Genomic DNA, 25,887 nt, shown 5'->3' with positions numbered 1-25,887 from the left:
ACTGGAGAACAGACAAATACAGGAAAAAGTATTAACAGCAACTACACAGGAAAGAAAAAAAGCTAATGGAAGAAACTTCAGCCTCAGCTGAGAAACCAGGGCAAGGAACGGTCAAGACCATTTCACTGGGGGACAGGGGGCAATGATGACAGTACCAAGTATGTGAAAGGCAGGCGAGGAAAGAACTGGAGCAAAAACAATGGGGCAAGCACAAAATAAAAACAGGATACAAGGAACGATTTAGAAATCCTCCTTAGGAATAAGCTGCTATCTAGCAGGCAAGTGATTGACTTTTTATGGCTTTAACTTTATTTCCAGAAGAAGCCTATTTCCATAGAAGCACAGCTTTTGAACTGCATATTACAGTTCCCTCCAAGGCAGTGATCAATCTTGATAAACGTCCACCAGTACAAGCCAGGGAGTGACAACACCTGCTGGAGAAGGGGGGTGGCAGTCAGTCAGTCACCAGTGGAAAACCCTCCAGCATCAGCATTTCTGGTTGTGTATTAGCAGCTTCTTTGAAAGGCAGTAATTCAGTTATGTCTGGACTCCAGTCACATGCATCCAGACATGTGTCTTTTATAAGTGACAGACATGAAATCCTGCACCTCATGCAGAAAGCAAGAGCCTTCCAGCACAGTCCATCTCAAGTCCTCCAGATCACTGCACTGGGTAGCCACACCCTCCAGTACCTCCAGGGCTTCTAAAACCTAGCATTGCTGGTTATTTTAGAAAAAAATATTTCCAGCCATGCCTTCTGTCTAAATCTGAAAACCTTTAAGCTTCTCCTAACATTAACTATGTCAAAAATACTATGAGAAACAATGTAAGTTATTAAAAAATAGCATGCAGCTGGTGACTGAGTGCTACAGCAGACGTTGCATAATGCAATAAAAATTGTGCCAAATGGAGAAAGAAAGTCACAGAATAATGACCCTTTAAAACTTAAGCTATAGAACAAGTCAGATGAGTTTTGGAAGGGTAAGCAAGGGTGGAGCAAGGAGAAGGCAAGGGGAAATAATTCTAACAGACTCGGCTGCGGAGCAGCAAGGAACGTGTACATGGCACTTCACAGACAGGACATGCCCAGCAGAGCCAGTCTGCTTTGAGGTATTTAGAATTTACATTCTGTCATCTTGAAGCAGAGAAGAAAAGAGGGACATCAGGAAAACAAGGACAAGAAGGGACTGTAACACTAAATGCTGTGCAATACATCTACTGTTACACGCTGTGCTGAAGACAGACCAACCCAAAGCAGCACATATCCAAGGACTTCTTGCCACATCTACAGAGCACAAGCTCTTTCTGGTTAGAGGCCAGGGACATGTGCCAGGAGCAAAACCAAGCAAAGAACCACCAAACTCTTAAGTGTAAAGAAAGGAATAACAGAATAGATGACTCAGTTACTTAAACAGAAGTCTAATAACGTGTGTATTGAACGCTGAAAGACGCATTTGCTTTTTTTGAGCTCTGATCACGCACTGAGTCACCACACCAACTCCTACTTCTATTGTTCTGATAGACTACGTTGGAGCTGGATTAGCCAAGAGCAAACCATGCGCCAGGCTGCCAAGCCCACCAGAAGTGCTTTCCTCTCATACACAAATCCACGTGGACTTCAGTTACAGAAGAAACAAGAAGAGGTCTGCAGTGTGGGTTTCACTTGAGTCTGCCCAGGTCAGCCACGAGCCACTACACTCAGATTGCTGGACACTGGTGCTCCATTCTCCAGCCTGTCTCAGATGTGTTGTTCCTCTTCCTCCCGTGGTTGCTCCATGCTGCAGAAGACCAGGCTACCTTGCAGTTCACTCCCAGCACACTGTGAAGAACTTTTCTAACTCTGGGCATAAATACCTTTCAGATCTGATTTTCTACAACTGTGACTGCTAAGCAATCATATGTACTCTATGCATAAAACAGGCATGGGGACAACTTAACTAAGAAGGGCTCCTGAATCCTCCAGCCCGGTCAGCTGGAGATACAGCGGATGAGCAAACCCGAGCTGAGAGACCTCCATGTTACTGGGGGGTGAAGGGCACAGAAGCAGGGGGGGTTCAGGCTCATTACCAAGACAATTGCACAGTAAAATCCACAAAAGTTAAAAGGGGGGCAGGGGAGGAAATCCTGACTCCCCCAGGGCCCATTTGCCCTTTAGAGGAATCACAATTCAGACTTCCCCTGTGGTTCTAGCAGACAGAGGAACTAAGGCTTTAGAAGGTCCCAAATGCTTCAGAAAAACTCCGAGGTTTGTTCCATACAGACACTTACAAGGTTAAGGTGTATTTACCCACCATATTTCAGGCAATACATGTTTCTGTATCACACTGTAGCTTAGAAAACCTTTTAACTTCTGGCAAACCGTAGATGTAAAAATGAAGATTCACCAATTATCCATTGCTGATATATTTATAAACTTTCTTTATCCCATAAGCATCGGCTGTCATTCTGAGAGATTCCAGATTTGCCTTTTGCTGACTAAGTTTAAACTCCTAGTGAAGATGGACAGCAACGTGAACTCTTATCAGGGAAAACCCTGATAATGTCCCTACAACACAGGGTACAAGACATGGCAAAAATCTACGCGTGCCCCACCCCACCCCAACCCCCAAGATGAGAAAAATCAAGACATGTGTCAACTCAGTACTCCAGCACTTTGCTGGTATAGTACATCTGGAAAACGAAAACCCTGAAGGGAATCAACACAAGACTAGGAACAACATCCCTAACGCAAGCGATGTACACAGAGACAAATCTTTTTGCCTCTAAGGCAGATTTATGACATGTGAAGGCATACTGATGCCAGAATAGTTAAGTGACATTTTTTTGCCAATACCAACCCCGTTTCAAGCAGGAAAGTTTGCTAATATAGGTGTACCAGAGAAGTCTTTATAGTGCAAATTAACTTGGCACATGAGGCCAAGTTAATTTCTGGAATAATTTCATTAATACTGTGTGATGTAACATCATTGCAATTTGGCTTGAGCACGCTGAAGAGCCCTTCAGTAAATAAGCTGCCTGAAGTCAATCCTGGTGCTAAAAGTAGGTTTAGTTACCCAAGAGGTAACACCCTACCGTGCTCAGACGTGTTCCCCTATGAGTCACTTCTGTATGGTATACATTTAGTCAAAACCAATACAATAGTCCAGGAGAAAGCCCTTTATATATTAACAGCAGCTTTTTCATTCCACAATGAATACAGGTGCTTTATGATGGTTCCTTTATTAAGGCACCATTCAGCCGTACAAACCAGGTCACTGGTTTTAAGGACAAGGTACAAACATATTCTCCCTGAATCTCTGTCCCCTCCATTAATATCTATCGCTGTTAGGGTTTATCAGGAAAAAGGCTACCCAGCAGAAGAGGTTTGCAAATTAGAAGAGGCTGCCGAGTAAAGCCTGCTTCCCCCTGACTCATCACCGTGCTGGTGGTGACGGGCTGGGATTTCTAGACCCTGCCTGTCCCAACTCTCCCTTCCTTTCTGCCCCAACTCTGGAGCATGTCAGAGCCAGTGTTATGCCAGAGCCAGCAAGAAGGGAGGGACAGAGCAGTAAGAGCTGCTTTTGCTCCTCTGGAGCAAGCTCCAGACAAACAGAATTCTCTAAGACAGACTAGTATCTCACAGTGCAGCTTGTCCCAATCAGAGAAAGGTAATTTCATAAATTACATCTTGATTAAAAGCAGAACACGGGAGAGCTCTGCATTTTGCAATAGCAGTTGGTGCTGGTTAAGCCCCTGGGAGATGTTAGCATAGGCTCCCACTGCTCCGCTGCCAGGAGCAGGCTTCTGAGGAACTGAGAGTTTTTGCCTTCTCTGTGGCTGTCACTACGAGCTGTACTCAGACACATTTCCTTCAGTCTCCCCTACTGAGAGCAAATGGCATTGGAGATGCATATGCCTCACTTCTAGGGGGAAGACAACATGCAGATTAGTTTTGAAGAACAGGGGTACTTGCACGGAAAGCAGGAAAACCCACTGCTATAAACCTACATCAGAAACAGACCTTAAAGAGAACAGTGGCCAGAGTGCGATCAGCCACTCCCTGTACAGCAGGAAAAGGGTATTCAACAAAGAAGAAAGGCAGCAAATGTAAGAAGCAGTTTTAGAAAAAATGCTTCTCCATAACATGGCTTTCCTTGTGCAAGGAGCACTGCAGGCTACTGAAGGCATAAAGATGAGCTGCACTGCACTTGAAAGGAATTCAACATTTATGCAGATGCAATTGCTTTGTGTTACCTAAGTATGAGATAAAGCGTAACAGGCTGCTGATAGAAGCCAGGAAACAGCTCTTCTGCAGAGGGCTTACTGCATAATCTGTAACAGAGGCAAGTGGACTACCTCTGAACAGCCTTTATTGCTTAGACTGGAAACAGGACACTGCACTAGCTGGGGCTGACCTGGTACAGCAAATCTACGTCAAAGTGTGAACGCTATTGTTCTGTTCCACGCAATGGAGCATTAAAAGATCTGGAAACATTGAATTACAGATATCCTAGATTCCTCCCTCATATTCTGTGACATGCAGGCACAGTCTAGGTGATAATGGGAAGAACAGGGACTAGCAAGAGAAACAGAAAAAGCACAGTGAAAACACAACCAAGCTGGCAACCCTCTTCCCAGCCTCTACACATTCGAGCAAAAATCCACTGAAAACCCCACCCAACCTCACCTTTGTTGTTTCAAGGGTGGATAAAGCCTGAAAGTCTGATACAAGGCTGGGGAAAAAAAGTAATTTTCTAAGCCTGAGTTTTTCCAGACAAGCTTTTCCTTCCCCCTCTCCTGGCCATTTGCATTTAGAGAACAAGGCAACTGGAAACCTTTGGCAGGGTTCGCTCTGGGCTCCCTGTTTTGTACTCCTCACACTCACAACTTGCATTTCAGGAGGAATGGAAACTCTGGCAGCAGGCAGGAGCACAGGTAGGCATGTGCTGACCGGTCTTTCATATGGCAGCTGGCTGAGGGAGTCTGTTGATCATTAACCCAATATCCATTAGTGAAACGTCTTGCCACAGTCATTTCATACGAAGTTTTATTCTGGACGCAAAATGGAGGTATGTGACTACCCCACAATGAAACCCCGAGGCCACATCCCTTTCATGGGATTTCCTGTTATGGGTTCCTTGATTTGGTTTTCCATTGCAAAGCCAGACTGGAGCATAATGCTTGGTGATTTCTGAAAGGCACTGAACAAGATCTTAAATTTCTACATTTGGTACACTGAACGGCAAGGGAAGGGACCTGCCTCACTGAGGCAAACATGCAGCTCTAGGAAGTGGCAATCCCAAAAGAAATTTTTCTAGTTTTAGTTGTTCATTTCAGAGAGCACATTTCAGGCTAGTTACCAACCACGTGCAGGGGTGATGGTCTCTGTAGGTCTGTAAAGCTCCTTTGCTAATTAGCACTGCAGCTTTCTAGCCCTTCCAGGACAGTGAATCCATATACTCTCCTCCTCCCTCCCATGTAAGCAGCCTCTGTGCTTTCAGGTTGAACAGACAGGGTTCATTTCTTATTTAGAATAAAGCATGCAGCAGTGTAAGTATTTTTAGCTCCAGTCCCATCTCCTACTACAACATGGGACCTCCTTCGAGGCCTCCTCTCACCAATGAGTTGTGATAAATTCAGCCAAAGGAAAGGCATAATCCTCCTCTCTTGCCAGTTCAGCTACTTACTGTCTGCAGGGAAAGCATCCATTATACTGACTGTATATGCTATTGCTTATCTCAAACATCCTGTCTCTTCACTTGCCTCCTCCCAATCCTCTAGTTTCCATGTGCTTCCTCTTAATTTTCTTCCTCATCCCCATAACCCCATCTTATTTCCTCAATCTTTTCCTCATCAGCCTTATCAATTGAACTACACAGGAGACCCACGAGAAGCACATGAAAATGACATCCATGAAGATCAGCAATTTTGAATCACGCAGAACAATTCCCTTTCTTGCTCATCAGATTAAAAATACACCAAACAAGGCGGCTGTTCATCCAGTGAACACAGCCACAACCGTTTGTCTAGTGGGAAGTGCCTTTCAAACCCAGGGACTAAACTGAGATGCTGAGTCCCACTGTACGGTACGACAGACATCACAATGCCAAGTATGGAGTTACAATAGTGATGTGTATCGTGTCTCCCAGCAAGTGCACTTGGCATAGTATGAATAAACTGCAAGAAAAAAAAAAAGGCCTCTCATCATGCAGCGTAAGCAGTTGGTACTGGGATGGGGTAACACATCCAGCCACCTGAAGTAACACCTGAAATCACTGAAGTAATCACCTTTACAGCATGGATTACTGAAATAAGGTCACAGGCCATTACAGAAGAAACAAGCGGATCCAAACGTTGGTCCAGGGCACTCCTAAAGGCTTATGTTTTATTATATAATAAGCTACAAAATAATTCCTGACCAGTTTCAGAGCAGGCTGCAAGCCCAGCACAAAGCTGGCAGCCCACAGAGGATGCAGAGCTTATCCTGTTTGCCAGAGCCACATCCATCTGTCCTTGCATGGATGAGACCTTACAGATCTGAGCACAGGTGGATGCTGCAAGAGCTCACCATCCCTCTCTGTCACGCTTGCAAGCATACAGACTTGCCTTGAAGTGAGGGAGGTTTCTGATCCGAGGGAGACAGGAGGTTCTTGCCTGAAACACTACCAGATATAGTTTCCTGCAATAAAATAATAATAAAGAATAAATCTGTACCTGCCTCATTTATCTAGAGACTGGTACCAGAACAACTTGCCAGCGGCAACTTATGGCCTATTAAAATACCAACCACTGTGCAGTCAGACCACAGGCTCCTGAAGGCACGCATGAATTCCTCAGAAATACAGCTACAAAGCTAGAGTCAACACTGATGGCAGCTCAAGAGCACAAAAATAAACAGACTGGAAGCCATTTACGTTTCCCCCTGTATTTCAGAAATAAATACATGTCTTAAGAGGTGCGGGAGGCACCCTCTCCTACCTCTCCTTGTCCTCGGCCAGAGCTGATGGTATTGCCATGCTGCAAATGAGGTGGGCCACCGGGCCCGAGTCTCAAAGTAGAACATTAATTTCCAATGAGTAATTTTTTGAGCCATGGGCTGCTTAAGTCATGCAGATAAGGCTGTTGCTAAGAGTTAGCCGTCAAAGCAATGCTAGTTCAGAATCTGTGATGAGGGGGAAGTTTGAAAGCCGGCTGTATCTGAACGTATTTACTGATGCTGTACACACAGCGTATCAGTTACAGGGCTTTAGATTACAGCTTCTGGTCAACAAAGCAGCCCCTGCCTGAGCAACAGCAGTCAGAGCATGAACAGAGACTGTTCTTTACTCAACAGGATACGGCCCCCACGGCAGGCAAGTTTTAATGTAATTCTGCTCGTCTTGCGACAGACTCCAATGCAGCAACCGGCAACAGGAAGAGGAGGCAAGTCTGACACAAAGTAAAATCTACCCACCCCAAAGCCTCTGCCATCAGACCCTGCAGGTGTAGCAGCCAGAGCACAGAAAAGGCGACAGAAATGCTCTGTAAACTCTAGACCTCACGGTGCTGTATCACTTCTGCACTTTTTCCAACAGCCCCACTTGCCAGAAGTTAAACCTCATCCAGGCTGCTGCTTTCACAACTTTCACCTACATTTAGCTACACCGTTGGAATGAAACCCCTTTTTCTCATCTTTACTGTCTAGTGTCTGTATTTATTTCAGAACACAAGCAATGCAGGTACCATGCCTTAATATTATCCTGAAACAGGTTATGTTTTATTACAAATAATTTCTAGAGGCTGTATTCAAATGCCTTCTCCATTAACACCCCCAGCCCGTTCCTGAAGGTGCAGCTAGGAAAGAAGCATGTTAGCATGTGAAGCTGCTCTAAAGCCTTAAAACTTACTTTCTTGATCTGTATATTAGGGATATAAATATACATAGGGAAGGTCTAAGTTTTCAGATGTTTGTAACAAAAGCACTTTTAAAATATGCTATCACACCATGTGCACTAGCAGAGGATAGAGCCAAGCATGCATCATCCTAAAACGTGGAACTAGGAGAACGGTTTAGAGCAGGGGTCGTCAAACTTTTTAACCAGGGGGCCAGCGCGGATGAAGTGGCAGGCAGTCATCTGCGGCTGCTTGGTTTCCCCCCTCAACCCCCGGCTGGGGGGGGGGGGGGGGGGGAGGGCGGGGGGCTGTTCTGTAAATACCGAGGGCCAGATTGAGGATTGAGGACCCTGGGAGGCCGTATCCGGCCCGTGGGCTGTAGTTTGAGGACCACTGGTTTAGAGCCACAACTGAGTTCCTTCCTTTACTAAACCATGGCAAGCCCACTCGAGTCAAGAGGCAGAACTCAGCCAGCGATCCTCTCCTTTCACTGCAGCAAGTTTTCTTCCCTCTTGAAGACACTGACTCTAGAAGAAACTATTTCATTACCTAACCCTTGTTTTAAGGCACACACCGGTGAAGGTTTAGATCTCAACTGGGCCAAATCAGTTCTTTAGTCTTTGATTAACCAAACAATTAACAAATTCCCAGTCTGAAAGAGCCAAATGTGGTGAACCTAGTTACCTGAATAATCCTGTAGCATCAGACACGGTGACTATTATGTAAAGACAGTGAATTAGTCGATTTCTCTCACCACTGAGAACTGCATTTTAGAGGTGGTTACGACTTACACCTCCTTTCACAAAAGCTTCTGAATCACCAGCCTTGTGTTAGCAGGGCAATGCTTCTCACTCTTTATTTATGTCCTTCAGAAATGAGAAAGTCCTGTATACCACTAAGACATAATGATGCCTTGCATCCCACCAGCTGAAGAAAGCAAGTAGCTTTAGGTCTGTACCTACATAGAGACGAAAAAGCCACACTTAACACAAAAGCTGACCTCAGTCCACAGGGAGCTAGCTATCAGTATGAGGCATCTCCTCAAATATCAGTGTTTCCTTTGGCTTTCTGGGTGCAGCTTTACAGACAGACAGACACACACACAAAAAAAGCATGTAGTGTGGGAAGTGGCCTTTCACATTCACTTAATTAAAAATTGCATGGCTAAGAACACTCTCTGTTCAGGCTACAGTACTGAAATACTTCGAGGCCAGATCACCCTAACAGGGTCAGCTCTTAATGGATTGAGCCTGCATGTAAACAGCTGCTGGGCTGCAGGAGACAAACTATGTTCTTTGGTTCAAACTGGTGCAGGAGTGCCAGCATCAGAAAGCTGAAATGCTGCATGTGCTTGGCAAAGCACGGTCCCAAAGGAATTATGGCCTGAGGTGCCTCCAGAAGACAATGAGGAAGGTGGGAAATGTCCTCAGAGTTGCTCAACTCATGCACAACAGTCTTTCCTCTAAAGTCAGCCAGGGCTTTCAGAGTACAATCCCCTCCTTCAAATCCAGGAATACCAGAATGAAACTGTTGGCACACTAATAGAACTATGTAGGATGAAGTGTCAGGAGTCTGTGGATAACACCTGGCTTTCCACTTCCTTCACATCATGCACCGGTAACGCTCGCTGCCAACATGCAGCCAGAAATCAATCAGCACCGAGGTAAAGAGCATCTGGCTGTCACTCAACATTAACTGACACTGTAAGCGGAGAGGAGTGGGTGGAAATTTAATCAAGTCTTCCTCGTCTATGATACCCAAAGATGTACATGTACATACTACATCAGCTTGTAGTTTAGGCACTCGTTTGGACATCCAGGCTCCTGCCTGTGTTGATCCATAGATCCAAAACCTCCCGATGAGCTTATTGTATCATCTCTCTAGGAACAAAGATGTGCACTCCCCCAAAAAGCTTCAAACGTACAAAACGCAGCAGCCCATCTGCTTCACAAAAACTGTTGCCATGAATACATCCCTACTGCTCTGTGCCTGCTATTTTTAAAGATACTTGGGAGGCAACCGAATTCACTGGCAGTTGTGCTATTTAAGTATCTGGATTAATACCATTCAAGGAATATATTGGTACTTTTCGGTGGGGAAATAGTGCACCTGCCTGGCCTACACCTGGCTCAGGTGCATTTTCAGAAGACCAGCTTCTGTAATCCAATGGCAGGGCAATAAACCACAGACAATAGATGCTTTTCACGCAGAGTACTGTAAAATGAAACAGGTGACATCCTCAGAAGCCCCACCAGTGCGTAAGGAGATTTTACAAAGCAGAAAGGACAAACAAAAGGATATTTACAGCTGCAACTTTGTCACTAAAATACCCATGGTTTAATGCAAGGTCTGAGCACAGCAAGCGTGGAAAAAGGGCACCTGCCTCCAAGGAAAAAAAAACCAAAAACAAAAACACCAACCGGAAAACCCGAGAGGCAGATCCCCAAAGCTGAATGTGCTGACAGGACCTGGACCTTTTCCAGTGTGCCTTGAATTCCTAAGAGCGTTAAGTCTTGATGCATTTCAGACAAGTTCCCCTCCAGCCAGGCTGCTTTGTCCCAGCCTGGGCAGCAGAGGTGTGAGTGGCTCACAGCCTGAGAGGGGGTCCTGGCCCGGCGTGTGCCCCACCAGACCCACAGCGTCAGGCTGCAGCAGGTACACGCAGCCCAGGCTGAAGTGGACTTGGGACCAGGATGGGCAACAGCTAGCAGTACAGCCTCCCACTTCTGCTCTGCTCACAGGTCAAATTAACCCAGTGCCACCTAGCAACTCACTGGATATATATCTCATATCCCCACCTCTTGCCACAGACATGCACAAGCTGCCAAGTAAGTTTATTGTAAATAACCTGAAAAAAAAATGTCTCTGGAGATTCTTACATTTTCAAGCAACACTCTTTCTTCCACATCATAGGTCACTTAACTGATGAAAAAGTGACTTAGTGTGTCCTATGAAAAGCTCCTACACCTACTTATCCCCCCTGTTTACAGACTCCAAACACCATGGGACACCTTGTTCAGATCAGCTCGCTGACAACTCACGGGCAGAACCAGCTACTGGTTTGCTCGATCACAACTATGTACCTCCTATTGCCACAGACTGCTGAAGAAGCCCAAATCGATTGCAAAGCAAACACCAGATTTTTTTTACATAAGCAGCTCATATAAGGTGACCTGACAGACATTACAACCTCAAACGCAATCATTTTTGGAAGCAGTGGGTTTCAGAGACACAATCACAGATCTTAAATAACATACAGACTTCTAACACAACATGGAGGCAGCATGTCCTTCCCTTTAATCTTTTCCCAGATCGAAGGAGTATGAAAAAGGTCATGGAAATGACTAGAGCAGCATAGAACAGAGCCAAGGCATGACCTAGGAGCCTCTCCGCACAGTAACTCTTCTCCTCAGCGTTCCTGGAAATTCATCCCTCCTGGGGTTTCTCTAACTGCAACTGGGGAAAATATTTGGAAAAGGTCAAATGACTCAATACCACTGTGACCTGAAACTTTTCAAGCAGGAACAGGTTTCCATGTGCTTTCAGTTAGAGTACAGACAGGTTAGGGGAAAAGCGGCAAACACAACAGCCTACTTCCTCTTCGCTCGTTTATAAGTAATCGAGCTGGTTGAGAGTAATGTATGCGTTTGGTTTAAATTACAGATGATTTTGCTGCTGGAACACATCTGCACTGCACTGCACTGAGCAAACTGCTGAAGCTCAGCCAGCTCAGAAAACAACTCAATACAATCCAAACGGCTGGCAGCATCAGCAAACCCCAGTGACAGCTCTTAGAAGCTGCTTTCAGGGATGACAAGGAGAGGAAGATCGACATTTGTCAGCACAGGCTTTTCCTGAGACATCCTCCAGTTCAACTCATTTCATTATGACTCCAGGAAGCAGAGGGGTTAATTTGTTTCCAAGTTCACATACTGTTTGAATTCCTTAGATAAGCTGCTTCCATCAAACCCAAGGATCTAGCCTCAGGGGAGAACACTGTAAGGAAAAGCTCTTTTGATAGATTTTCTTCAAAAGAGAAATTAATTCAAAGTCCATTTTTGGAGGTGTTCCACACCCACGGCTTCTACAGACTTCAAATGAGGTTGCATCATGCCTCTGGAAGAAAAACCAAGCTTTAAGCAATACCCTACCACTTCTATTTGCCAGACAGAAATGTTTTACGCTTACCCAGTAAAATCTCTCCTGAGAAAGCTCAGTGTACAGCACCCCAAAGAGGAAAACCAGACCAAAACAGGCTTTAGCTTTGGGATAAAGCAGTTAACAGCTAGCACAAACTAATCTTGTACCTTTAAAACTGAGCAGTCACTCAGGAAAGCAAAAAAACAGGTTTTGAAAGCCACTGAAGGCTTCCTTCACATCTTGAGGCAGAAAGAAAGCGAGTCTGGGCTGTTATGGAATTCACGTTTGCATACTGCTGGTGATAAGCTATGTGCACAGTTGGAAACAAAGCAAGTTTTTATTAGCAATTAGTAGCAGGAGTGGGGAGAGACCTGCCTGAAGGAGTCAGAGAAATGCCAATACATGATGGCAGAACAATCTTCTAAGACGTGCAGCAGAACAATTCCAATATGACAGATTACATAAAAAAAGAAAATACTGCAGCTGTAAACTTGGAGATGCAATGGTATCAGTTTAAGGAGATAAACCGTGTCTTTAACACTGACAACTTTGACTCCAGGCAGCACATTTCCCTTGCACAGCAATTTGCAATGCAAAGCAAGCTACTTCCACTCTTACTAAGAGCAATAATTCAGAATCAAAGGGGGAAAGCAAAGTTGGGAAGGGTTGATTTGCTTAGATACAGTTTTCTGCAGAGTTGAGTTTCAAGTCAGGCATGAAAACAATATAGCATAGGATCTGAAATAGTGCATGAGACCTTGGGCAAGGAAGTGGGGAAGGGACGATTTCATCCACAAACCCCAATCCCTTTCAGAGGGGTGAACTCCCGCTCCCTCCCCACATCTCTGAAAAATTCAATCCAGCTCTGATCAGCCAACACCACCCAGGTTCAGAGCTCTCCAGCTATGTACTTCCCCTGCTCCGGAGAATGATGTGGCATGTGGGGCCCTACAACAGAACTATTAAAATACCATCAAGGGGCAGGCAAATGGTAGCCATATGCTAAACTGCTCAAGTGAAGAATAACCAGGGAAAGAAACACAGCCAGGAAGCAAATCTGCAACAGCTTCTTACCTGGTAGATAAGCTAGCAAAGTCTCCTCCATCTAGCAGCCTGATTTTGCAGAACAGAACCCCATTCACAAAGGGGACAGCAGTCAGCTCTTCTAGAGTGAAACTTGTCTGAAACTTGAATTTCTTCTTCTTCATCAGGAAAGCCATGGGCAAATTCAGCATGGAAAGCCCAGGAATTCCAAACAAGTTCAGGGAGGAGCGGCTCAAAACACACACAGACAAGCAGAGGAACGGCACTCGTTCCGGGAGCGCAAGCAGGGAGTAAATTCCAGTTCAGTTACAACGACGGCCCAGCTTCAAACGCACAATTCTCTTCTCTTTGGTGGTCGGATCTGGCTGTGGGATCATCGCCACGGCAGTTTTCAGGTGAGGAGGAAGAGGTCAGATTAAATCTCTGCAACATCTCCAAGGGAAAAGGGAGGGAGAGAAGTCTGTCTCAGCTCCAGACCAGCTGGAGCTGTCCCAGTTACAGGCTGCAGTGCTCTGACTTCAGCACAACCCCTCCAGAAAGCATCTCTTGTGAGAAGTCATCTTGAGTCTCTGAAGAAGCCTTAAGTCTGCGGGCAGCACATTCAGAGAGCTTCCAGTTTCTGCCTCCTCTTGTGCAACTGCTTGATGCAGGTCTTCGGGTCAGCCTTTGGGAGGGAAATGAGTAAATCAGTCCCAGCCAGTCTTGGGCTCCTCCTCCTCCTCTAAAACCTGTTTGGATGGGTAACATTCAGTCCAGGCTCATACCAGTCTTAAGAGGTATGGCCCCAATTAGCCTGGCCCCAACATCCTCTTTCCCCTTCTTGCCTACAGCAAGCTTCACTGTTGTCATCCCCCTTATAATTTCTGTTTTGCAAAGCAGCTAATAAAAATCAGCTCTATTTTCACCCATCATCTTTAGAAGCAGTTTATAAAGTAAGCTCAGTCTAACAGGTAGTCTAACAAGAGCCATCTCAAGATATGCAAAAATCTGTTCTTTTCTGTATTTCCAACCAGCTCCAAGTGTCAGCACCTGTATCTTATAAATGGAGAAAGCAGCACAGGGAGCGGGGGAGGCAGTCTGCTCCATATTACACAGTGTAACAACCGAATCAGGTCATCTGGCTGTCCAATAGCCAGGCCCACCGAATACGCTGCCTTCGCCCAGCACCAGGTCCACACCAAGCCCTGCCCTGCACAGGACAGTTTTGGGGCTGGAGATGGTAATTTCATTACACAATTACGAAACACCTAAGCCAGGGAGGCAAAAGATAATTAGCATCTAAAAGGGGCGAGGTTATGAACACCCGGCAGTAAACAATCCTCGCCGATACTAACCATTACTGACTGCAAACCAACGCAGGCAGAGCTCCGGGGTGCGTGTTACAGACCCTCTCCCGCTCAGGCAGCAGCAGGCGAATCCAGCCGGCTCTGCCCGCTGCGCCGGGGCCCAGGCACCTCTGCTGAGGCACCCCTCTCCTGTGGCCACCACCTAAGAGCGGAGCGAGGGGTGACACTGGCGATGGCTCTGTACCACCAGCCCCCTCCGCGAGCCGCAGCCAGCCTGCCCCTGCACCGAGCTGCCGCTGGGTCTCAGCCTGCCGTCCAGCCCCCTGCGCTGTGCACCGAGATGCGGACAGGTCTCAGCCCACCTTCGGGTGCTGGGGACCACGCACCAGGCTGCGGGGAGGTCGCAGCCTGTGCCCAGCACCCCTGGGCCATGCACTAAGCTGCGGTCAGGTCTCGGCTCACTTTCAGAGCCACGCACTGAACGGCGGCCAGGTCTCAGCCTGCTTCCCGGCCCTGCGGAGCCACGGAGCGAACTGCAGCCAGGTCTCTGCCCCTCTCCCAGCCCCAGGGTCAGGCACTGGGCTGTGGCCGGGCCGCAGCCCGGCTCTGGCCTCATGAACCACGTACCGAGCTGCAGCCAGGTCTCGGCCCCCCTCCCGGCCCCTCAATCATGAGCTGACCTACAGGAGGTCTAGGCCGTTTCCCGGCCCGCTCCACCGACCTGCGGCCCGGTCCCGGCCCGGTGCCTGCCCGGCCCTGCTCGCACCTCCTGCGCTCTCCTCACACGGCCGCCACAACCACCGCTGCTCCCCGTCACAGCCGCCTCTGCCAGCGCTACGCCAACTGCGGCCACTACGCCAACGCCGCAGGCAGCCCCACAGCAGCGCTACACCACCCCCGCACTTCGGGAATACCACTCCGTCACTACGTAACCCCCTCCTCTCCCGAGAGCGGGGAGGGCAGCGCGGGAGCGGCGACACTCGATTGGGCAAGCAGTAAAGCGGTGGGCCGACGGAGGCAAGATTTTATTGGTTGCTCCGGCACGGGGCGGGGAAGAAAGCGCGGGGACTGGAGGCGGAGGCTGCCGGTTGCGGTAGGGCCCGCCTCCTGGCTGAGGCGGTGGGTGGGAAGCGGGGGAATCTGCGGCTGCGGTCGCCTCAGCGGGGCGGGCGGAGGGAGCGCGGTTCGGCCTGGCTGCATGGCCAGTCGTGTGGCTGCCGGGCAGGGGGGTTCCTTGGGCCTTCCGGCCTCCCCAGGTGTCCCATAGCCTCTGCGCAGGCCGAGCAGTCCCTGGAGTGAGGGGGCTGGAGCAGGCTGGCTGAGGTGATGGCAGGCCTCGGGCCCTGGAGCCAGCAGTCAGGGGTGCCCCTGCCTGGGCTGAGGTGATGGGGCTGCAGCTCTGACAGATGGGGCCTTTCTGCGTCCTCTTCAGCGCTGCTTCTGGACTGCCAGGACAGCTTGCCCTGTTCTTCTCTCAGTGCCTTTCTTGCTCAAGCATCTCCCGGTGATATCTCTCCCAATAAGCATGTCCCATGTGCTGTCTGTGCGCCACCTCACAAATGGTGGCATGGCTGCCCTGTCCTCTCTGTGCCACCGGGTACCACACAGCGGGCTGTGGGTCAGGCTGACCAGCAGCTGGGCTGGGTGGCCTGGTGCAGGAGGGAAGCCCTGGCACCGCACACCCCTGTGGGCAGCACAAGGCAGGGCCGGGAGCTGGAGTCTCACCCTCCGTGTGTGAGATGTGGCAACCAGTTAAACCCATCTCTTCATCAAAATGGCTCCCTGTTATTATGTGCTGCTGCTGTGTCCTGTGCTGTGGCTGGGTTCCCTGGTTAGGCGGGATTCCATCATTTAAGGGCAAGCAGAACAAAATGTCTCTCCTTGTCCTGAAGGAGTCTGCAATCAACAACATGATTTGCCTGGTTTTTAAAGTTAGGGATGTGCCTAAGAGCCTCTGTGGCAGAGAAGTTGAGGCTCATATGGGAGAGACTTTTCCCAAGGCCGATTTGCATGTCTGGCAAAGCTTGGATGAAAGCCTGGGAGTCCTCGCTCTCTTTGCCAGGCTTTGATGCCCAGACTCCTTGCTTTTAATCTTTGCCATCTATGCAGATGATATCAGGGCTATCAAATAATTCTACCACAATATGAGCCTTCAAAAAAAAAAAAAAGAAGTCTGCTAGTAAAATGTATGGCAACATGCTTGGATAGAAGTTAAAAACCGGATTAAGCCAAATGTGCTGTTATGATTCTTTCTTACCAGGTTAAGCAGATGCACAGACTGCTGGGAGAACATTTCATATTGGTACAGTGAAATCATCTCAGGAGATACCAGTCTTCCCATACAGCAGGGTTTGTGGAGGCTGCTTTTAAAGGCAGGGCTTGAATTGTTCCATCAATTGATATCTGGTGTTTTCAAGGCCTGAAGAAATAGAGATGAGCTGGGATTTTTTGCTTTCTGTTTCTCAGTTTATTGGGAAAGAGCTCAGTCTGCTAAATATTTGATATTTGCCAAGCTGGAATGCTTGAATGCTGGAAGCATCTGAAGAATCCAGCCCAGTCCTCACACTTCTCATTCTCTGAGCATACTGCTGACATGTGTGTCAATCTTTTGCTTCCATCACTAGGTAAAGGACAAATGATCTCTGTTTGTGGTGTGGGAGGAGGCTTTGTGTTATCTGGTATGATTCACTCTGATAAGTAACCTCCTTGGAGGACTTTTTCTTGTTTATAGCAACAGCCCCAAATGCTAAAGTTTACAGAAATTTTAATCCTTGCTGTTCTCATACATATTTACCCTGCAGTTTTATCAGAAATGTCTCTTGAAAACCTCAGTGTTTTTATAATTAATTGAATAATGTGACTAATGTTAAAAATAAATGGATTTGGAAAGGTGCCCAGTGTGCTGCTGAACAGTGTGTAATATAGCAACTGTAGCTGGATTCTCAGGGGTATGTATATTTTCCTAACAAATGCAGTCTCATGACTTAGAGATTAAATCTTCATTAGTTCAAAATTCACCCTGCTGATTTTTCTGTGTTTATGCTGATAATTGTTTCTGGACATTTCTGGACAAATTCACTTTTTTTAAAGGGACAGTGGTCCTCTGAACGTGCCTCTGCTGATCTGTGCGTGGGTGAGTTAGCCAGAGCCCCACAGAGGCACCACAGAGAGGATGTGGGTGCAGGGTACCTCCATGCATCCACCATTCCACTGGCTTTGTATTCTTTTCCGAGCCAGGTCCAATCCATTCACTGAGGGGCTGTGTGTGTGTGAACAGGGCACTGCGATATGTATTGATTCTGCTTACCCCAGGCTCCGATGTTGTTGATTTCTCCTTTACAACCTCGGCCCCACTGTGCCCACCTCACCTCTGCTCTGTGAACCTCAGCTGCATCCCTGCCCCGTGCTCTCCCTGACCTAAGCCATTGCTGGTGCCCCTCCCCAGTGCTGCCACGACTTCCTTGACTTTTGCTGGCTCAGAGCATTGTTTTATCAGTCTGGGATAATTTATCTGTTTGGGCTCTGCAGTTAAGTCTGACCCTACCTCTGCTATCGCTGGAGGGGTGTGTCTCGCCAGCCAGGGGCTGGCATCTCTCTGCTCTGCTGGCCTCGGGATTGTGAGTGAGCAGGAACAGATGCTTTTCTTGCCTCGTCGCTTCGAGGAGTGAGATAAAGCAGCAGGGGTGAAACAAGGCAAGGTAAATTCATAAGGAACAAAAAGCGAGGTGAAGCGAGTTAGATTCTGTAATGCATCTGGTGAGCCATCAAATTCAATCTCTAATCCCAGGGGAATCCCAGATACGTGAGCAAATCATCAAGCCCTGTAAACTACATCATCAGCACCTTCCTCTGGAAAACGTCATCATGGTAATCCATTTGTCCTAGCAGCCAAATTATTAAAGTTTGAAATTAAATTATACACGTTGCCGCAACAGCTCTCCTGTATTACACCTGTAACCTCTGTTATAATAACTTTAATGATCTTTCAGCCTCATCATCCAAAAAGAAAAGATTACCACACAATGCTTTATGTTATAAATCTGTTCTTCGCGCTGCTGGTGGCCGAGCACCTGCAATGCACCTGCTCTAAGGAGCTGCATGGGAGCTGTGGGTGCCCAGCCTGCAGCAGAAGGCTGCCCTCCCCAGAGCTGGGGGCCAGACCCATGTTGGAGAGCTCCCGAAATGGGGCAGGGGGTACAGGCCCCTGGGGCAGGGCACTGCAATGGTATAAGCCCCATCTGTAGTGTGCAGGCTGCTGGAAACCCTGTGAGGGGAATGGGTACCTATCCCCATTACATAGGATTATCCTACGGTGTGGAGTTATTCCAAGCTTGCACCTTCTCAGCGTTATTTAATAACAGGCTGTGAGCTCTGCTTTGATCTGCTTGTGTTTTTCACTAGTTCCGTACTTAACTGAAATCATCATAAAGGCCAGGAACTGTTTCACTTTCTGTGCCAGGCTGGGTTTCCTGTTGGACATGCAAAGGACACACCTGCACGGTGGGATTCTGGCCTGCCAGGACAGGGGATCCTGTTATCTATAGAGACAAAGGGAATGCAGGAATCTGGAGTCGGTGGATTCCTTTCCCCAAACATGTGGCTAGACCTGAAAATCCAGCTGCCTGGCTTTTTTTGTATACTGTTTTTCATGTCTGCTACCGTGTGTCCTGGGAATGTGTGGCAGGACTGTGCTTCTTCCCAGGAGGCCTGTCAGTGGAACTGGAGCTGGTTTGCCCCTTCCAAAATCTGCAGACTGGGATCCACTTTGGCTTGAGGCTTGTTGTGTTTATTAAGCATTATCCTGTGTCTGTATCCCAAGTGTCACTTTCAGCACTCTGCCAGACAAGAGACTTACTAGCCGTGGGCTCTCCCACTGGTTCTGTGCTTCTGGCTACAGCCCCACAAGTGCCGCTATTACCCCAAATGCAGCAGAAACAACTGTAAGTCTGTGGTTCCCACTTGACAGGGCAGCCTCTAATTTGGGATCCCAGGCAGCAGAGGCAACAGAAACTGTCCCTGCTGGGGCTGGGCTTCTGCCTTGGGTTAATCACCTTGCAGGGCTGGGACCCAAGGGCTCATAAACAGTTTGCAGGTCATGTGGGCTTCATTCCTGCTCACAGAACACAGCTTGGAAGCTGTGATGATCATTCCCATGAAGCTTCTTGTCAGATGCTTTCAAGAAAGACAAAGACTCTTAAATGCTTCAATTTTCAGACTTAACAGTCCACACTTGTGCCGACTACCTGACTACCTGCTGGCAGTAGCCTCTCAGATGGCCACAGAAAAAAAAAAACAAAACCAAAAACCACCAACAAAAAAACCCACAGAAAAATGCTTTGCCAAAAAGGCTTGACAAACTGTAAAAAACATGCTGGAGGAAGTAAAGGTAATTGGGTAATATAATTCTGTCCCAGGGGGATCTGGTCCCAGACCTGTGTTGTAGCTATGGCAGTGTGCCGTACTTGTGGGATACTAACATATATTTGTGTGTGGTCTTCTAAAAAATCTTAAAATCTGTCCCTTTGTTTATAACTGAAGAATTAATATTCTTTTTATCTTGTGCATGCCCATTCAGTTCTGCAGTGAACTCATCCCAGAGGCGTGAGCTCCCACCATCTCTGTGCCCTCTGCCCCTGTTTGCAGGAAGCAGAGGGACCCAGTTTGTGTTCCCAGGCATCCTGGCTTTCCTAGGGGTACCAGTGTTCCTCATCGCTGGGCTCTGCCCATTTAATTTCTTCCTCTCTGGACTCTCAGTCCTGAAAAGATTCATCAATGAGAAGAGCAAGGAGGATCACAAAAGGTCTGGATGACAAGGGTAAGGGTCGCTTCTGGGACCATCCTGCCAGGGCCCTGCAGTGCGCAGCACTTCGCTGCAGCTCAGATCCCTGCGCCTCGCCCCGTTGCGCAGTGCCATCTCCTGGAAAGCCGTGCCTGAGCTGCACACATCACAAGCAGTTTTGCTCCTCAAGCAGCCAGTGGTGCTGCAAGCAGCTCGACCGCTGCCTCCCATTTCCGCAAGGATTATCTTCTGACCCACCAAGAGTCCCTCACCAAACTTCCTGCAGGGAGTACGTAGGGTGCTGTTCACTGCTTGGCTGCTTGCCCTCACTTCTGAGGTACCCTGAAGCAGAACATCCCTGCACAGCTCTTTCCAGCTCTGGATGCTGAAAACAAATCTCTAGTTACAAAAAGAACAGTAGAGGAGCACAAATGAACATCTATAGATGTTACCTCATAACTTCTGTTCTGCTTGGGCACCAGTTCTCTGTTTAGTTGAATGCCCTGCTCATGTACGTCCACCCTGTAAGCACCCTGTTTACCTGTTCTCCTGGTTTTAACTTCAAGGGACACTTCTCCCTCCCCAAATTTGATGACCTCGTCGTGAGCAATAACCAAGCCCCTCATGGCACTGCTCACCCTATAGTTAAAATGTTGCTACATCTTTTTAATGAGACAAAAATGTGTACCTGGAACTTGCACCTGAATGCTGCCGGCTTGACTAAGCTCTGCAATTATCCTGAAATGACAAGAAAAATGGGTGGTTTCAAGGGCAACAGGCTTACTCCTGTGAAACAGTAACACAGGTTAAGTGTTTAGTCACTGTAAAAATGCACGCTGCAATTTAAAGCCAAAGGCTGGTACTTCATGCATCACTTTAGGCTACTGTGGCAACTTCTGAGCAGCTGGAAGATTAGTATACTTCAGTAATCTGGCATACACAATGAAATTACTGCTGCAAGGTAAGGCTGTAAAAGCTGTTATTTGAAAAAGACCGTAATTACGTAAATACAAGGCCACAAAGTTCACAAATGACAAGAAGCTACTGTGACACGTGGCTGTTCACAGCTTTCTTTGGCCTCTTCTCAGCGAGGATTCTGTGTGCCAAACTTGTCGCAAACTCATTTTTGCCCTGGAGCATACTGATGAACTGAAACAGCCTGTTTACCAAAACCGTATTTTTATTAAAATTCATATTTGTAAAGGAGAGAACATTACACAAATGAGGTAAACCAGCACATATGACATAGTTTTCACTTTAAAAATAAATTTCAGTTGAGCAATTGATTTAAATCCGTGAAGTCTGAGAGGAAGAGTCAGGCAAGTGTTACTCATGTAGTGAGATGCTGGACACGGTGGGAAGACGCAGTTGACGCTGCCCTTACTCAGCACTGAGATGTCAGTGCCAAAGGGTCAGGAGTCTTCCAGGGGCCAAATCCTTCTCTCTGCACCATCCTTTTCTCCCCTGTCAGACTTGCAGGTGAGGGAAGATGAGTAAAGGCCAGAGAGCAGCACTGGTAGCCTCCTCACCGGCTACTCTAACCAGGGCCCCTGCATCAGCATCCCCCCATAAAAGGCTGTGTAAAGGTTTAATTTGATTGTGCAAATTCACTCCCTCATCAGTTGTTGTTCACCACATCTCAGCCCTAAAGGAGACTTAACAGCAAGCAAATACCAGCTCTCAAAAAGTTCTATTTCAAAAGTAGTATCTGGCAAGCAACAAGCCTGTGAAATGTGTTACACTTTGCAAGGTACAGGGAGAAGAAGAGTTATGCTTCCTTTTTTAAGTTTGCTTCCATGTATGTACAAGTGGAGCTTTAATCTGAAAGTTTATGAAGTCTGTGAGAATTGTGTTCACCATCCTGTGAAACTAAGCTTTCTCATTGAGGACCAAACCCCACAGTCTGAACACCTCAAAGAAGAGAAATGTGGTTGCAACGTTGTTTCACCCTGTATAATGGTAAGAAAATAGTTAGGTGAACCTCACACCCATTTCTCAGAATGCCACTCGAAGCCAGCTAGCAGACGAACAAAGAACAGCTAGCTGTACTTGCTTCCAGCTCCTAACAAGTACAGAACAAATACTGCTGCCACCAGCAGAACCAAATAATGCTTCAAAATTCACTCAATTAAATCAGTTGCTGACAAACTCCTAAATGCTGGGAATTACTGTGTGGCTGACACTCTGTAGTCCGGGTCCACTTTGATGAATCAAGGTATTATGGAGGTGACAAACGATACAGATGAGACAGAGGTGGAGTTTCACCTGTTACACCCACCTGAGCAAAACTCACCCAGGCCCTTGTGTATTAACTACGCTGAGACAGGCAAGACATTGCTCCAATACATATCCCAGGACAGTATCTGGTAACAAGACATGAAATTTTCATCACATCCACCAAGTTTACAGTGAAATTTCATGACCGCATGCAGATGGAACATGAGGAGAATGCACTATTTCATATCCTTGGGGGATGTGGGTGGGATTTAAACTGCATGTAGGCTTGGTGGTGGTCTGCATGGGGTGGATGTCATGCTGCAAGGGCAGTAGCCGTAACTCCCAGTGCAGAGAGAAGGTTATACCACATCCGGTACCACGTTTCCAGTAAATGCTTTCAGCAAGAGACAGAAATGCATTCACTACCGTGAATTACTGTTTATGGTAACTGTACCTTGGCAGCTGCAGTACTGTGATATCACAACAAGACTCTTGACCTTAGAAGTCAGTTAAAGGCTGCAGATCTTGAGAGAGAGAAATAGAGAGGTGTCATACTCAGGAGAGCTTTTTCCAAACAGAAATTAAAAAATAACTTTTTTTTTTAAATAAATCTACTGTTTGAGGAAAAAAGCAACCAATGTTAAGTTCCTTGTTTATTACACATCCTGCTATGACTCTGTATGATGAGTCTGAAAAGGCAGATGAGCATAAGATTAGCAGAGAAAGCTTTCTAGGCTCAGCAAGTCTCCAAGGCGAGCCATTTCACATTGACAAGAGCTAGCATCCCTCACTCCCTGTGTCCACCAGCAGCACAGGCAGTTTTTTTCCAAGAAAGATGTCCCATAGAATTGTTTAGGTTGGAAAAGACCTTTAGGCTCATCGAGTCCAACCGTTAACCCAGCACTGCCAAGCCCACCACTAAACCGTGTCCCTAAGTGCCACATCTACATGTCTTTTAAACACCTCCAGGGACGGTGACTCTACCACCTCCCTGGGCAGCCTGTTCCAGTGCTTGACAACACTTCTGGTGAAGACATTTTTCCTCATATCCAACCTAAACCTCCATCACTGTTTCTTTCACTGGATCATGCCATCTTGCTGCCCTGTCTGGCTGGGGTCAGTGGTGACCGATGGACTGGGTGTATTGCTCTGCAAAAATCGACGGAAGTCCTTAATCATGGGGCGGAGGACTTGGATAAGGGCACTCAGTGCCGCCTGTGTTCCTTCCATGGCTTGTGCCTGCCGCTCCTGGGCACATGCCTGCACCTCCTGAGAGCGACGAATCATCTGAAGCAAGTCATTCTGCTGCTCCAGGTGCTGGGCAATCTCCTTCACGTGCAAGTTGGTCACTCGCTGTTCCTGCAAGAGCTTGGCTGAGTTCAGAGCAATTCGGCTTTTCAGCTCCTGAGGTTTTGCAGAGACTTCGTGTTGATGCGCCATCATCTCCAAGGGTGCTTCAGTGGTGACTGTGGTGGGGGCTTCTGTTGTGCAGTACTCCACAACTCCGTCCTCCAGACTGTGGTAGGTTGTCTCTGCAGGAACTGAGAACAAAGGACAGAAAGGGAGTAAGAAGTAGCTGCCATACGGGGATTTTTATCTACAGGACTATTCAAAGAATATCACAGGAATACTGCCTGCTCAGTGAGATAACATACAATGAACAGCAATGCACAAAATGACCTATTTAAGTCTACTCCACCCTCATTGAGCTTCCTTCTAGGCTGTACGGCCCAAAGTAATTGGGCATGCCATATCTGTCTAGACAAAATAATTTCTTGACCTCCAGTTCAGAACAATCTTTCCATGTAGCATTAACCAACTGACATAGGGGCAAAGGCAAGACCCAGAATGGCACTTGTCAGAAGGACAGCTGCTCTTTGGGGAAGACTGGAAAGTCAGCCCTGGAGATGTTTCTCCTCCTGCTTTTGTCCCCAGTGAGGGGGACTGAAGAATCTATAAGGTGCAAAGGATACTTTTTTCCCTTTTTTTAAGGCCAAGCCCCACTATCAAAGCTGACTTTCGGCACGTGCGTATTTTGCAGCCAATCCCCTACAGCACAAGGACATACTGGGAATGGCATTTTCATTACAGAGGTGCCGCGGTTCCTTTTTGCTGGGGCTTTCCCCATACAGGGCTCACGGCTCCTGGCAGGCGGGTGTCAGGGCCCCCTATATGACCTTCCAATTCAGAACAGAGCATCTTCAGCAGGCGCAGCACTCACTCTGGGTCAAGGTGACTGTGGTGGCTGACGCGGTGATGGGTATCTCGGTACTGTCACCTGCACTGCAGTCCCCGCTTGGCAAACTGATGATGGTGGCTTCTCCCAGCAGGTTGCAGATACGTTGCTGCATGGGGGTGAGGATAACTGGGGCGGTTGCAGCGCCTGTCGGGTCTTCGCTCTCTGGCCCATTGCCATTGCCATTCTGGCCCTCGCCTCCCCCTTCCATGGCAGCCCGGACTTGGGCCACTTTGCGTCGCACCTCAGTCTTGAGGTCAGACCACTTCTTCTTGACCTCGGGCAGCTCGCGGTGGCAGGTGGCGACGGCATTGACACGGCGCAGGATGTCGTGCCAGGCGGCAGCCTTGGCAGCCAGGGGCACACCGGCGTTGAAGTGGTTGATGAGGAGGTGCTTGCCTCGCTCCAGCTCCTCCACGATGATCTCCACCTCCCGCTCTGAGAAGTTCATCTTCCGCTTCTTGGCTGGGGGTGCCGGGGGCGACGCCATGGCCATGGGGGGCACCGGGGAGGGGGCACTGGGGGGCACCTACAGGCCTGGGGGGCCTGGCCAGGCCCGGGGGGCCCTGGGGGAGGCTGGGCAGGGCCGAGGGGGGGCAGGGCCCCCCAGGCCTGGTCACCCCCGCGGCCAGGGACAACAGGGGGGCCCCGAGGCCCCTCAGGGCCCGGAGGCGTCCGTCCCCCCCCGCTCCCCCCTTGGCACCGCTAACGATACGCAAATTGCGTACCACCGCCAGCCAGCAAGCCCCGCTCAACGGCCTCCACCCTGCAACGCTGGCGTAATGGCTTCCAGAATCAGCCCCCTTTCTTGCCCCGCCTGATAGGGCAGCCCGCCTGCCCGTCAGGTGGAGGCCTCGCCTCCCGCCCTCAGTGCCGCACTGTCATTGGCTAGCAGCGCTGCCCATCGGGTGGCCAAGAGACGGCCCCGCCTCGCCGCCTGTCTGGGCCTGCGTGAGGCCGATGAGGGGCTGGGCCCGCCCCTGAATTTCCCCGCTCTAGCTCTATTGGGTACATCTCGCGTCCATCGAAACAGAACAACACCCCCTCCCACTGTGAAAGATACCGGATACACGCCGCGTCCGTCAAACGCAAACTGACTGCCGACTCCAGATCTGATTGGAGACGTTGTCGCTTTATCCCCACCTCCCTCAGGGTTTTAATCAATGGGAGCTTGGTTCAGGGTCTTGCACCGCCCCCTTCCGCCCCGGGCGGTGTTTCCTCCCGATTGGTGAACGGGAAGGCGTTCCCCTGACGTCACGGCCGCCCACCTCGCGGGAGCGCGTGGAAGCCGGGGGCGTGGGCGTGGGCGTGTCGGCAGGCGCGGGCGCGCGGGC

The 25,887-nt window shown here is 48.4% G+C and overlaps 2 protein-coding genes across 5 annotated transcripts in view; both read right to left on the bottom strand.

The window, feature by feature from the left end:
- Positions 1-15,306, bottom strand: part of EEIG1 (estrogen-induced osteoclastogenesis regulator 1) — a 38,678-nt gene extending 23,372 nt beyond the window's left edge. Inside the window, exons 1-2 of one of the 4 annotated variants that reach the window (XM_056351943.1) lie at positions 15,043-15,306; positions 13,066-13,763 (exon numbers count right to left, since the gene is read on the bottom strand). In XM_056351943.1, the coding sequence (XP_056207918.1) occupies positions 13,066-13,226 (161 nt within the window). In that variant the 5' untranslated portion in view covers positions 13,227-13,763; positions 15,043-15,306. The remainder of the gene's footprint in view (positions 1-13,065; positions 13,764-15,042) is intronic. The other 3 variants (XM_056351941.1, XM_056351944.1, XM_056351942.1) reach the window with 3 other exon arrangements.
- A 5,956-nt stretch (positions 15,307-21,262) lies between these two features.
- On the bottom strand, positions 21,263-25,605 carry NAIF1 (nuclear apoptosis inducing factor 1). Its single transcript, XM_056351336.1, has 2 exons — positions 24,539-25,605; positions 21,263-23,858 (listed from the first exon to the last, which is right to left on the bottom strand). The coding sequence occupies exons 1-2, from the start codon at positions 25,047-25,049 to the stop codon at positions 23,395-23,397; spliced, it is 975 nt and encodes a 324-aa protein (XP_056207311.1). The 5' UTR covers positions 25,050-25,605; the 3' UTR covers positions 21,263-23,394.
- Positions 25,606-25,887: the final 282 nt, after the last annotated feature.

The sequence above is a fragment of the Falco biarmicus genome, chromosome 9 (genome assembly GCF_023638135.1).
Source record: "Falco biarmicus isolate bFalBia1 chromosome 9, bFalBia1.pri, whole genome shotgun sequence".
Taxonomy (NCBI): Eukaryota; Metazoa; Chordata; class Aves; order Falconiformes; family Falconidae; genus Falco; species Falco biarmicus.
This window is presented reverse-complemented; position numbering and strand designations above follow the sequence as displayed.